At 35.3% G+C, this 12,894-nt stretch overlaps 1 protein-coding gene across 1 annotated transcript in view; it reads left to right on the plus strand.

Annotated features, from left to right (window-relative positions):
- AEBP2 (AE binding protein 2) overlaps positions 1–11,827 on the plus strand; it is a 30,867-nt gene extending 19,040 nt beyond the window's left edge. Inside the window, exons 5-7 of the mRNA XM_010087760.1 lie at positions 5,706–5,773; positions 9,515–9,628; positions 11,250–11,827. Of these exons, the coding sequence (XP_010086062.1) occupies positions 5,706–5,773; positions 9,515–9,628; positions 11,250–11,280 (213 nt within the window). The 3' untranslated portion in view covers positions 11,281–11,827. The remainder of the gene's footprint in view (positions 1–5,705; positions 5,774–9,514; positions 9,629–11,249) is intronic.
- The last annotated feature ends 1,067 nt before the right edge of the window (positions 11,828–12,894 follow it).

Raw genomic sequence — 12,894 nt, forward strand, 5'->3', positions numbered from 1 at the left:
CTGATCTGAAATTTGTGTTTATTCCTTTTTTTCCAGTTTAAATAAATAATCCTGAATAAATGTATCATCCTCCTTTTTTTCTTTTAATAAACTTACAATCAAAATGTCAGTGAATTGCTGTAAGGAGGCAAGTACCAGGTGGGGAACTGGCCTTTAGTCCTGTTTCCATATCCTATTTTGTTAATTTCAGTTGTCGGTCGATAGGATAGACATCAGTATTAATTTAGAAAAGTTCAAAATGGGGGAGAAAAAGTACTGAATTGGGATATAGGGATCAGATGCTCAAAAAGCTATATAACCTTAGGTTTTCTTAACCAAATTGGGAGGTACGAGTACATAAAAAGTAGAGACTCGAATGAAGAAAAGAATTAAGAGATGGGACAAAACGATGGGGGGTAGTTGGGTAGATTGGCAGGCTAGTGTAAGATGAACTGCAGTCCAAGGGGGTAGTGCTGACTGCTGTGTCTTCAGCTATGGTTTAACCTTAACACATGATTCAAACTATGGAACTGTCAGTCTCTTTGCATAAATAATAGAGGAATTAGAGGGAGGAATGTGCCCTAAAACTGCTTTGAATCAACTTGGAGGAAGTGTTGAAAACCCTTTTAGCTTGTCTGTTCACTCATCACTCAAGATGGTAGGGGGCTGTTCAGATCTGAAATTGCTTAGGCCTCAGTTGTGGCAGAGGTTTTACCAGTGGCAGAACTGTTCTAAGATTCCTGCCCTATGGTGCCCTTTGTTACTCTGTTTTAGTGTGCTGCCAGAGTTGTGCGGGCTTGTGCTGGACATCAGCTATATTGATGAGACTCAGCCTAAAATCTGCTTTAAAAAGAAAAGGTAGAATAGAAGTAGTCTTGTGGGTGTACACTGTTATGCTGAGCTAATGGTCACCTCAGACGCAAACACATTTTGCCTAACTTATAAGCATTAGGGCACTGAATTTGAATGCTGACTGGCTAAATAGCATAATATAGTTTGTGTGGTCCACTTTCAGATGATTAAAAAATGTGTAATTATCAGGGGCATTAACCTGAAAGGTGGAAAATATGAAGGTAAAATTGGCTTGCTGTCTGAAAACTGACATAAGTTATACAGATTTATTTTTTTCATGCAGCATAAGAATAATGTCAGCATAATGCAATATTTTACAGGATGAATATCCTAGGGAAAAATGACGAATGTGAAGAATTTCTAAGCAGTCACTGTAGATACCTTTCACCTCCTATGAAAAGGCACTCCTTTTATTTTATATATATTTTTAAAGTTGTCTTTTTCTTTATAGATATGGAAAGCTGTAAAACGCAGTCATAAACAAAGCCTTTTGGAGGAAATATTTTTGCCATGCAGAGTTCACCCTTGACTTCACTGTGAATTTTTTTTTTCTGCTTAGATTTTTTTATTGGAGTCAAATTCTTGGTACTTTGATTCTCTGAACTGTCAGATGGAAAAAGTCAAGCATTTCCATTTGACCTAAAGAGCAGATATTACATGATTAAAAAAAATGCAGCTTATAGGTTACCCTGTCCTTTGCTGCTCCCCCTCCCCAACTTTTTGAAATGGCTAGAATGAATTCTCTAAAATATTTGAATACTAAACGGTTTTTCACTGTTTTAGCTTTTTTAGGTAGTTCAGCGGTGAAATGTATTGATATTAGTTACGTGTGTTTTGAAATCTTAAAACTTTGAAACTCAGTAAGTGAGGTCAAGTAAGATGCATACTAATTTATAGGGCGAAATTTTTTTCTTTTTCCAGAAGAGGTCAGCAGAACTCTATTTCTGATTTGAGACAACTTTGATCCATGTTTTCTTCAGAGAGATACATGAAAATTTCCCTCTTGTTTCTAGGACAATGCATGAAATTTAGAAAAGATAGTAAGACTTTTTTCACATAAAGCTGTATTGAGCATACATCTACTGGCTGAATTATATTTTTAAATGAAAAACTGAAACTGACTTAATTTGTTTACAAAACAGTTTTAGGTCTTCAGAGCATTATTACTGCAGACATGCTAGATTTCTTCCATTTCAGTTGTAACTTCTGTAGACTTGACTCTAAAGCTCTGATTACTAGTGTCAAAATAGCAAATCATTTTTTCAGTTGCTTTTTTGCAAAATTCTTGCAATTTTGCATTTGTCTGCGTCATACCTGTGTTTCTGACTCTAGTTTGCCCAGGATATGGTAAAATTTTCATTGCACTAATTGCAAGATATATGTAGGAAAAAGCAATGACAGCTATAGATGCCAGATTTCTCTTGTCTCTGAACAGAAAGCTACCATACTGCTTTAAACAAAAATAGGCTTGTTCCATATGTGGAGAGAGGATCTTTGCATCCCAGTGAAAAACAAGTGAATTTCTCAGATTTTGAATATTGATTATTTAGTAGGGACAAGGTAATTCAACAATATGGGGAAGAAGTCCACAAAATTCACATTCTATACAAGTAGATCTCTCCGTGTGAAAGCATCTAGCTATAACTTCCATAGCTTTCATGTATTATGTATGGTTATCTCTTTTGTTATGAAAAATTATTTTCTGCTGCTAAAAGTTACTTTCTCTTCCTATTAAACTTCTGTGTGTGTGTGAAAGCTGGTTCAAGCCCTTAGTTTAGCACTGATTGATTGAAGATGTTACTAGGGCTCTAGAATTTATACCACTTGCAGTGGTATAATTTAGGCAGTACTTGAATTGCCCTAAATTTTGTACCCTGAATCTCCTTTACACATCAGTGTTTCTTTTTTGAGTTTTTACTAATATAGCTTTTCAGTGTGGTGATGGTAAGACAGCAGAGTCCTAAATTTTGTACTGCATGTTCCTGAGAACGAGAAATTGTTAGTATCAGAGTTTCCGTATTTTTTTTCCTGTTGGAGAATTCAGGCAATGGTATTCAGTGGTTTTTGCAGAGATCTGTGAGGTTCTGGAGTCACGATGTATTATACTGTGAATTCTCATAGAAGCAGTGCTATTAATCATTTGATAGACAGACAGCAACTCCAGCTTTAACTAGTACTTAGGTGTAATATGTATCTGTGACTTTTCTATTCTGCATGGTTTCCTAGTTCATATTCTTCAAGTTTTAGGTAGGATGAAGAGCAGTTTGTGGAGGATAACTTGTCCTTCTAACTTGGGTCTAACTAGTTTGCTGCATTCAAATGCTGATATCCTGAAGTGTCACCTGCAAACTTTTCAGTATGTGATATCCATGGTGCTTGCATTACTGAGAGAACATATGTCTCCTTAAAACCTGAAGGTTAATTTGAAAATGAACTGGACTGTCCAAGAAAGCGTATTGTTATCGTAGTTTGACCTGTCTGGCACTAAAACACCACAACAACCACTCACTCTCCCCCCTACTGGGGATGGGGGAGAGAATTAAAGGAGTAAGGGGAAAAGAGACTTGCAGGTTGAGATAAGAACAATTTAATAACTAAACTACAGTAGCATTGAAAATAATGATGATGATAATGATAATAGGGGGGCCCTTCTCACACGTGTCAGTTCTTCACAAACTGCTCCAGTGTGGGTCCCTTCTGCAGGGTGCAGTCCTTCAGGAAGAGACTGCTCCAGCATGGGTTCCCCATGGGGTCATAAGTCCTGCCAGCAAACCTGCTTCAGCATGGGCTCCTCTCTCTCTACAGGTCTGCAGGTCCTGCCAGGAGCCTGCTCCTGCACAGGCTTCTGATAGAGTCACAGCCTCCTTTGTGTGTAATCACTTCCTCTTGTGTAGGGTCCTCCAGGTGGGGGCTGCAGGTGACTGTCTGCTCCACCATTAACCTCCATGGGCTGCAGCGGCACAGCCTGCCCCGCTGTGGTCTTCACCGTGGTCTGCAGGGAAATCTGCTCTGCAGCCTGGAGTGCCGCCTCCTCCTCCTTCTTCATTGACCTTGATGTCTCCAGAGTTGTTTCTCTCACATATTCTCATTCCTCTCTTCCAGCTGCTGTTGCACAGCAGTTTTTTTCCCCTTCTTAAATATTAGCCCAGAGACACTACCACTGTCGCTGACTTGTTTGGCCTTGGCCAGTGGTGGGTACATCTTAGAGCTGCCTGGTATTGGCTCTGTTGGACATGGGGGAAGCTTCTAGGAGCTTCTAGCAGAAGCCACCCTTGTAACCCCTCCTGCTACCAAAACTTTGCCGTGTAAACCCAATGTTTCTCTTCTAATCTACAAGCATATTGATACCTTCAGATATCTCAAATATATCTGTATTAATAATCTGTTTGTTAAATCCATGAGCACTTGTCTCTGCGTGATTTTTGTTTAGAAGATCACTGCTTATTTGTATAAATAAAACTTTAAACAAATATGTGAATTCCTTGAAATGCCATGACTAAGTTTAATTTACCATGGTATTCAGTTGTGGGAACTCGCTGTAGCTGATGCAGATTATGGACTTCAGTATTTAAATTCAGTATGCTACATTTTAGTTTAGCATTTTCCATAAAGATCACTTGTCACCCTTCTGTATTTCTGTGCTTTGAGGGTTCTCTAGTAAACTTTTTGGAGTTCACAGTATCTGCAGTGACTATGTATAGAATCTTTCAAAGATTTAATAAGCACTTTTTGCTTAGAGGTGCAGAAGGTGGGAGAATTGGTGTTTGAAACAAACAGGAAAATCTGTGTGAAGTATTGTGACGTGTAGCAAAGGAGAAGCTGAGAGTAAGAGAAGAGGAAGCAAACAGTTCTTCCCTGTTTTTCTGGATACTGTAAATGTTTGGGATACCTTTTGAATGCTGGTGTTAAAATAATATATTTGTACCTGAATGAACAGACTTTTTTTTTTTCTTTCTGTATGTGTATTTCTAACTTTATCTTGTATGAACATGGGAGTCTAGCTTCAGGGTCCTGCACCTGAAAACATTATTCTCTGAGAATATCTTATACATTGGTCTACTGTGAGCTAGTATGAGAAACTATGAGAAAGGAGTTCTCACTTCTTGTGTGGGACCTTACTGGTGGAGTACATATGTTCTGCTTAAACTCTATCAGTTGTCAACAGGTCTTTGACATGTCCTTTGATTTGTCATTCATATAACAATAGTAGCAAGTGTACTTTCTACAGTGTTAAGGTTTCCATTAAGTATGCATTAAACAAACTCTGTAAGCTTGTGAGTTTTTCCAAGTAGCCTTTGTCCTTGCCTCATTCAGTGCTTGGTTTAGGTATTGAAAAGGAATGAGTAGAGGTTACGTAGGAAGTTATATATATGACGTATCCAGATGTCAGTGCACTTGTGCAAAAAGATTTTATTCTTATGCCATGCTATAATTAAACTTTGAGCTGTGTCGGTTTCTCACATGTTCTATAGATGTTGTATGGATCAACATGGGCATATGGGTATGGGAATGGATGTTCCTCAAACCTTTTGGAGCAGCTGCTTAAAAATGTGAACTATTTTAAAAGAATTAAGACTACTTATAGGATGTTTGGTTTGTTGGGTTTTTTTGGGTTTTGTTTGTGTGTTTGTTTTTGGTTTTTTTTTGTTTTTTTTTTTTGGGACCAGTAGGCAAATGTTAAAGGAAAGTATTAATGCTTGCAAAGAATGGCTTCAGTAATGATATGTAGATTCCACCTTTATATAGAATTAATACAACTTTCAGACAGTAAAACAGTTTGCCTTTTATGAGTGTCCAGTTGAACACAAACAACAGTTTCTGAGCAAAAGATCTTCAGCTTTGGTTTTAATTATGATTTATGTAATTATTATCAGGTAATAGCTAAAAGAAAAGAAGATTCTGGAAAGATAAAACTCTTGCTTCATTGGACACCAGAGGACATGTGAGTATGCTGCTGGTGATACGATGTAGGATTTAAATGGGGAAGGATTTACAGTGGGGTAAATGAACTATCTGTCACTAAATTATGTTATGCCTTTCAATTTTCAAATTCAAGTTAATGTTTTAAAAACATGCTTTAGTCTTTAGACTCTAACACCAATTTAGATAAATTTGAAGCTGTATTTTTGATTCATTTTGTTACTATGGGTATTAATAATAAGGTCCTCTAATTATTGAATGGGGAGTTCAAGCCATATACTGAAGGAAACTTATCAGTGAGACAACTTTGTTTTACCCACTGAATCATTATGATCCTAAAATACTTTTAGGTAATGAAAAATGTACAGTCATCAGTGTAACAGTAGAACCACAAGAATCTTTGCCTAGGTGCCACAATTTAAAAGTATAATAACCACAGTTGGCCCTTTCAGATATCCATCTCGTATTGCTGCTTCTCTTGATTCTCCCACTGAAGACTGGAATAATCTTCCAGCATGTTTGGCTGCTTTTTTCTCTTGGTTTTTCAAAGTTTGCCTTGTTCCAAATGAATAGCTGTGTGTGTAGTGCAGGGTGAAGGTGCTGTCCTCAGGTAGGCTTGGGACATACGAAGTGTACTTTAGAAATACTTTATCTACTTATTTGAAATAGCTGAGATCTCAGCTCTTTTCTCCGACAGAAAAAAATAATTTACATGTAAATATTTTAATCTTAATTATATGGAAAAGTACAATAAATGTTTGGCTTCCACTGGCCTGTAGGAGAGCAGTAGGCAGAGTAGTTTTAGGAGAGGTAGTAGCTGTATGCTCCATGTTTACCACAAGTTTTAAGGCTATTAACTACTTTTCCTGTTAAAGGTAAGAATTGTAATAGAATTTATTTCTTGGATCCATACTCCTGCATACCAATTCCTGGATCCATAGTCCTGCATTCAAATGAAGTTACTGGGACATTTAGCTCACATTAAGAGGGAAGTTACTGAGACATTTATTTCACACTAAGATACTGTATAATTAGGTAGGACATGCAAGTTTAGATTCTCTTTCTTAAAAGGAACTTCAGTTTTACCAGGAAGTTATCTCTAAATTGATAGAATTCATTTGGTAAGTATAAGTAAGTTTCAGATGAAATAATAATAAATTGTGCAATTAACTTTTAGAACAAGGGGATCTTTTAGATTCAGTGCTGCTTTTAAGTGATTGAGTGGGATGGTGATGCAAAGCCTTAGCATAACAGAAATTTACCTTTGCTGTGGTGAAGTGTTTTAAATTACTCAGTTTTGTATGTCCCAAATTAGTCACATGCAGTAGTGTGAACTTGGGAGTGTGAATCTATTACAGCTTTTATTTGGAGAGGACTAGGCTTGCTGGTAAGTTATCCACAGCAATGTTTGGCATTTTAGTGCGTTTCTAAAGTGTCTGTAGCTTTTGTTGCTCATTGTAGCACCTGTAGATGTCAAGTTTTGTTTTAACTTGAGAGAAAATAACAAAAATGTTCTAGTAAAAAGTGTAGTTTTGACTTCCTTTCAGGACAGCTGGTAATACTATAATAGCATTCTGAAAATATTCTTATTAAAATATTACATGTAAAGACAGTTAATTCAATTTAAAGATAAAAAAGCATAGAATACACTGAGAATGTGGAAAGTAAGTATAAAAAAAATCAGAGTACTTTTTTCTGATAGAGTCAAATGAGTTTTTTGCTTATGTAGATGAGTACAATATTAGAATCTCTGCATTAGAGAAGACAAATTATTCAGTAATGTTAAGACATCCCTGACAGAATGTAGATTTGGTTGGTTGGGTGAAAGGAATAAGGTGTTTTATATTGATATTTTTTGCATTTTGTTGGGTTAGAGCATATATTTAGAATAGGGTACTTGAGAATTATTGAGTATTCAATAGGTTCAATTTCATCTTGATTATTACAGTTAAGAGCAGGAAATGCAAGGTGTCATGGCTGATATCATCCATCTGTCTTACAGCGGATCTACTCACTTTAGAAAAGTTGAAAGCAATAATGATTACTTTCTGTTGTGCTGAGCTGTTCATCAGCCTTTCATATGGAGATAGTAATGATTTAACTTTTTCTACTCTGAGTCATCTTGAGAAACAGTTAAACTGTTCCAGGTTCTCTATACATTAAGTATTTTTTCAGGAAAGGTAAATACTAATCTTTAACCCACTTGTATACAAGAGGAAAATAACTTTTAATTTTTTTTTAGAGCAGGAGTTTATACTTTGTGCCAGTACTTCTTAGCTTACTGAGTTGTTGTCTTTATGTATATTTCAGATAGTCTTTGCATGTGTAAAGTTTTATTTGCTGTTTGTATCAATTTGCATCTTCAGCATATAGCTTCTACTAGGAACGTCTTCCAAATGTTGCTTGTCAGAAAAACAGATTTTGACTTTATTTTAAAAAAAAGTCTTATGATGTTTTTTCACCTGTCATGATCTGTATTAAACCTTAGTAGATATATGGGTTGCCCCCTGGATGTGCCCCCTCCCTTTTTTGTCTTTTTTCTTCTACCTTCTTCTGAAAAGGGAAGAGTATCATTGGAGAAACTCCTTTTCCTACTGGGATAGAAGTTATCAGTTTAATTTAATTTTTTGAATGGCTTGCCCAAATAAATTAATTTGAGCTACAGCTAACTTTCATTGCTGAAAAATAGAGATTCAGTTTAATAATTTTCAGAAGTCTGTAAAATTGCATATAGTTTTGGTCAGAGAAAGAACTCAGGGGGTTGTGGGTTTTTTCTTTTTTTTGGGGGGGGGAGGGGGGGAAGGAGCAGGGAGGCTTTTTTCTTCCCCCCTCCCCGCCCAGTAGTGGAAGCAAAATGGATCACTTGTTTGTTCTGCACAACCTTGGTCAATGCTAACTTTTGGAAGGAGACAGAAAAGTGGCTTTTCAGGAAGACATTGACCTCTGCAAGCCCAGTGCCTCTCTTAACAATATGTTACCTGAAAGCCTCAGCAGGGCCTTAAAAACCCAATGTGCTTTCAGTAAAAGACGCAATAATACAATGAGCCACTCTGAAGTAGGCGTGTTTGGTTTCAAAGAATTTACGTACAAAACATAGATCAGTTGTGTATGTTACATCCAGCCATCTTCCCCAAGTTTCACTGCAAGTGGCCCTGAAGCAACAATTAATTCCCTTTAATGTATAAAGACCAAGTTTTATTCTATCTCACAGTTGAAACTTTACATAGTCAGAATATTTTGTGGTGATTGCCTGTATTTCCTCGGAAGATAATCAAACAATTAACATCAGCAAAGTTGGAGCATTTCGATATTGAGAACTTTGAACTTGGAGCCAGCAAATTTGTGTAACTTGAAGTTCAGTGCCTGCAGTACGTGCTGGCCTTTACTTACTTTTTTGACATCATCACAGAACTTTATGCCTGGTAAAACAAAGTCTTTTTAAGAATGTCTGGCTTTTTCTTGCTGCCCATTTTCCCATTAAATTGTTAAAATGGAGAATGTAGTGCCATTATCATTGTATATTTGCTTTAGTATTTTTCTGGAATAATCTATATTATATTGAGTATCCTTTTCACACTGAGAATTTAAAAAATTTGGAGGTATAATGTGTAAGGATTGGCTGTCTTTTCCTCACTCCAGTGAAGATGCTTTTTAACCAGTGAAATGTGAAGATAACTTTAAATATGTACTAGTTTACCGCATAACTTTATGGTAAGCAAAACAGTTGATCTTTTTTGAATATTTTTATTTTATTTATTCATAGTCTGCCTGATGTGTGGGTAAATGAAAGTGAGCGACATCAGTTAAAAACTAAAGTAGTTCATTTATCAAAACTACCAAAAGATACTGCCTTGCTTCTGGACCCAAACATATACAGGTAATGTCCTAGTTTTGAAACTTTCTTTACTTAAATATAGTCTTAAGCCTCACTTAACTTTTAGACGTTGGAAAATCAGGATTGGTAATGCATTATACACCAGAGCAGGGAGCCTTGATCCTGCCAGCGTCCAGGAGTTAAGTCCTGAGGTCTTAAGTTGTTTCAGAATTACTTAACTTCTTGAACTGAACTCTAGTTACTGAGAAACGGGGAATGTGTGTATTTACCAAGTGTATTTTACTTTTTTGTGCTTGGTGTACAGAAAATCTAGTAAAGGAGGTACATACAGTGGAATCCTGAAAGATCACTTCTGTTAAGATCACATACTGGTTTGTATACCAATTTTTTTAAAGTCCAAATTTATCCTTACATATTTTATATTCAACTGTAATACATGCAGTATTACCTTGAAATCTGTACTTGTATGCAAGTACTATTATTTTTTAATACAAGATTCTTTAGAGGGGTACAGAAGGGGACAGTACATGTTACTTGTCTTTAAGCTGCATTCACATTTGTGTTTTTAGGACTTCAGGTTAGCTTTTAATCCATCTTGTTTCTAATAATTTCCTGATTTTTTTTTCTCCCCCTTTTTATTAGTGTGCTTACGTAATTGTCAGTACCCACAGTTCTGTGTGTGTACAGTTTTTAAAGGTAATCTGAAATGCTTAGTGAACTTCAAGTTTTTAAACGTCCAAAGATTGATGATTATGGGCTTATATTAAAAATTTGTAAAAATGGGTCGGGAGAAAAAAAAAAATCAAAACGTTTTTTCTATCATAACCAAAGTTCAGTGTTCCTGTGTTTCTTCCTTAATATTCAATGACCTAGTGTCTAAACAGAACACTAATCTGAGGTCTTGATATGCAATAAGCCTTTCAGTTCACCTTTAATATTCAGTGCATTTCACTAATCAAAATAATGAAAACTTGGGTTTACAATATGAAAATAAATCATCATAGTATATCTGCTATCCTTGTAAGTATTTAAAATACTTACTTTAGTATATAAATTACTGACGTTAACTGTTTATCATAAAAATATTATGAGGAAATTGAGTTGTGTGTTTTAAAACTGCTTAACACAGTACCTGTTTTATAACCTAATTTAGGTGTTAATCATCTTCATATTGATTACCTTTCCAGAACTTAATGTATCAGTTTGATTTGAAAAGGAAAAAATAATGTTGTAAAATAAAAATGTGATGATCTTTGAGATTAAGTCCTTGGAGAAAAATGAGCAACTCTTTCTACCGCTCCCAAATAAAATTAAGGTCCTCTCACATAATGTTGTACTAGATTTTTAGCAGTATGGATCAGTGTGTGGTTAAAAAGAGCTTTGGGACAAACTGTGGGAGATCAAAGAAATAAAGTTGAAGACCAAAATTTTGCAAGGGAAAAAAAGTGGTTAAGGGAGTTCAGTGACAACTATTAATATCATGCTAAAATGATGACTTCAATAGAAAGTTTGAAATAATTATCTGAAGTGTACACTACTATGGCATCATCTAAAATGGCTTTCAGTTTTAATTAAGTTAAAGTAGATCTTACGTAGTCATTATTTCATAGTATACTCTAGCTGACTTGAATGTACATCTGAGGGTCTTCATCATCTTTTACAGAACGATGCCCCAGAAGAGGTTGAAGAGGTAAAAATCAAGCAAATGGGGACACCTGCAGTCTTAGTCACTGACAATGGATTTAGAAATAAAGTTGCACATTAGTCAAATCCCATCCTTTTTTTTTTTTCTTAGATAAATATTTATGCTTAGTGTAAACATTCTGTGAATGAAGTTGATGCTTCTGTGGAATATATTAATATATTACTGTATATCCACATTTTCATGGAATGGTACAGTGGGAGACTGAGCAAACACTCTTCTGGCAACTTAGTGGAACAACTAAAAGGCTTTGCATGCTTGCTTCTTTAAGCTGCTTTTTTCTTTAGTGAATACAATAGTTTATATCTGATGAAAAGAAAAAGTAACCATCACCATTTACTCACCATTTCCAGGAGAACTGTTAACAAGCTATTAGGCTTCTTGTAAATGTTAACTAAATATAACACATGCCAGACAATAAAACAGCTACCAAGGGATTATCCTGTTGCCCTTTGAGTATGGTGGATAGTAATCATTCGTCATTTGTTATCTCGTGTCCTTTTGCAGATCCCTAAAATATGTTGGATTTTAATGTTTAAACAAATGTTGATGGAATGCTTGTCTTTTCCAATCAATTATGAATACATATAGTACGGTTTAAAGATGTTAAGAGTGTTGCAGTTTGTCTGACCCCCTTTTCAGGATTAGTGTAGTATGTTAATGAGATCTGCTTTTATGTGATCCATATCAATGGACGGTTTTTGAAAAACCTCTACTTAAGCAGTTAGTGTTACTGGTGTTTTATTTTACTTTTTTTGACCCTTTAGGATCCCCATTTGCTTGTAAAGTATACTTTTTTATTTGGCCTAATGTTTTCTAGATGTAAAGAAAATGGTATTTTTAAAAAAAAATAATCTAGAAAATCAATCCTTTATGCACCAAAGTTGGCTTTGAAAAGGAAAGTAAAATCATTTTCTTGCTTAATAAGTAAGAAGCCATGGATTTTTTTAACTGACAAATAGAGATGTGTCTAACCTGTTAGTCTTTGTATGGAGACAAAAATGTTGCATATAGATAATAGGACATTGCTTGTAAATATTTCAGCAGATTTGTAATATATTTTTATATTATGAAATGTACTGTAGATGTTTTTCTAGAGGCATGAAAATTAAAATGTATATATTACGGTAGAAATAATATTGAAGGATATTGTAATTCACTAGTGCTGCCAGAAGAATTGTTTAAAAAAAGCACCTTCCTTAACAATAAAAACCCCTTCTTTTACATACCTAAGGTTCTATATACTACTGTTAATATCTGTTGTAAGAACAAAAATACGTTGAACATCCTTCCCAGAAATCTTAGAGGGATGAATAGTACCCATAATTAATTCATGGCGCTCCTTTCTAATAGTGAACATGAAATTAGTTTTTTCCTTACTATTGGAAGGAACTAATATGTAAAATTTGTATGGATATATGCAGTCAAACTGCAGAGTTAGTCCTCCTTCTTGGGGAGGAATTTACTACAGTGAAACTAATAACCAGCAGTTTTTACACTAAATTTTTATTAAATAGAATAAAACTTAAAGTAACCCTTTGGCTGCAGAAGTGAGCATATCCTAATATAATACAAATGCATTCTGCATTGGTACTGACATGAGAGT

The sequence above is a fragment of the Pterocles gutturalis genome, unplaced genomic scaffold, assembly GCF_000699245.1.
Source record: "Pterocles gutturalis isolate BGI_N339 unplaced genomic scaffold, ASM69924v1 scaffold24596, whole genome shotgun sequence".
NCBI lineage: Eukaryota > Metazoa > Chordata > Aves > Pterocliformes > Pteroclidae > Pterocles > Pterocles gutturalis.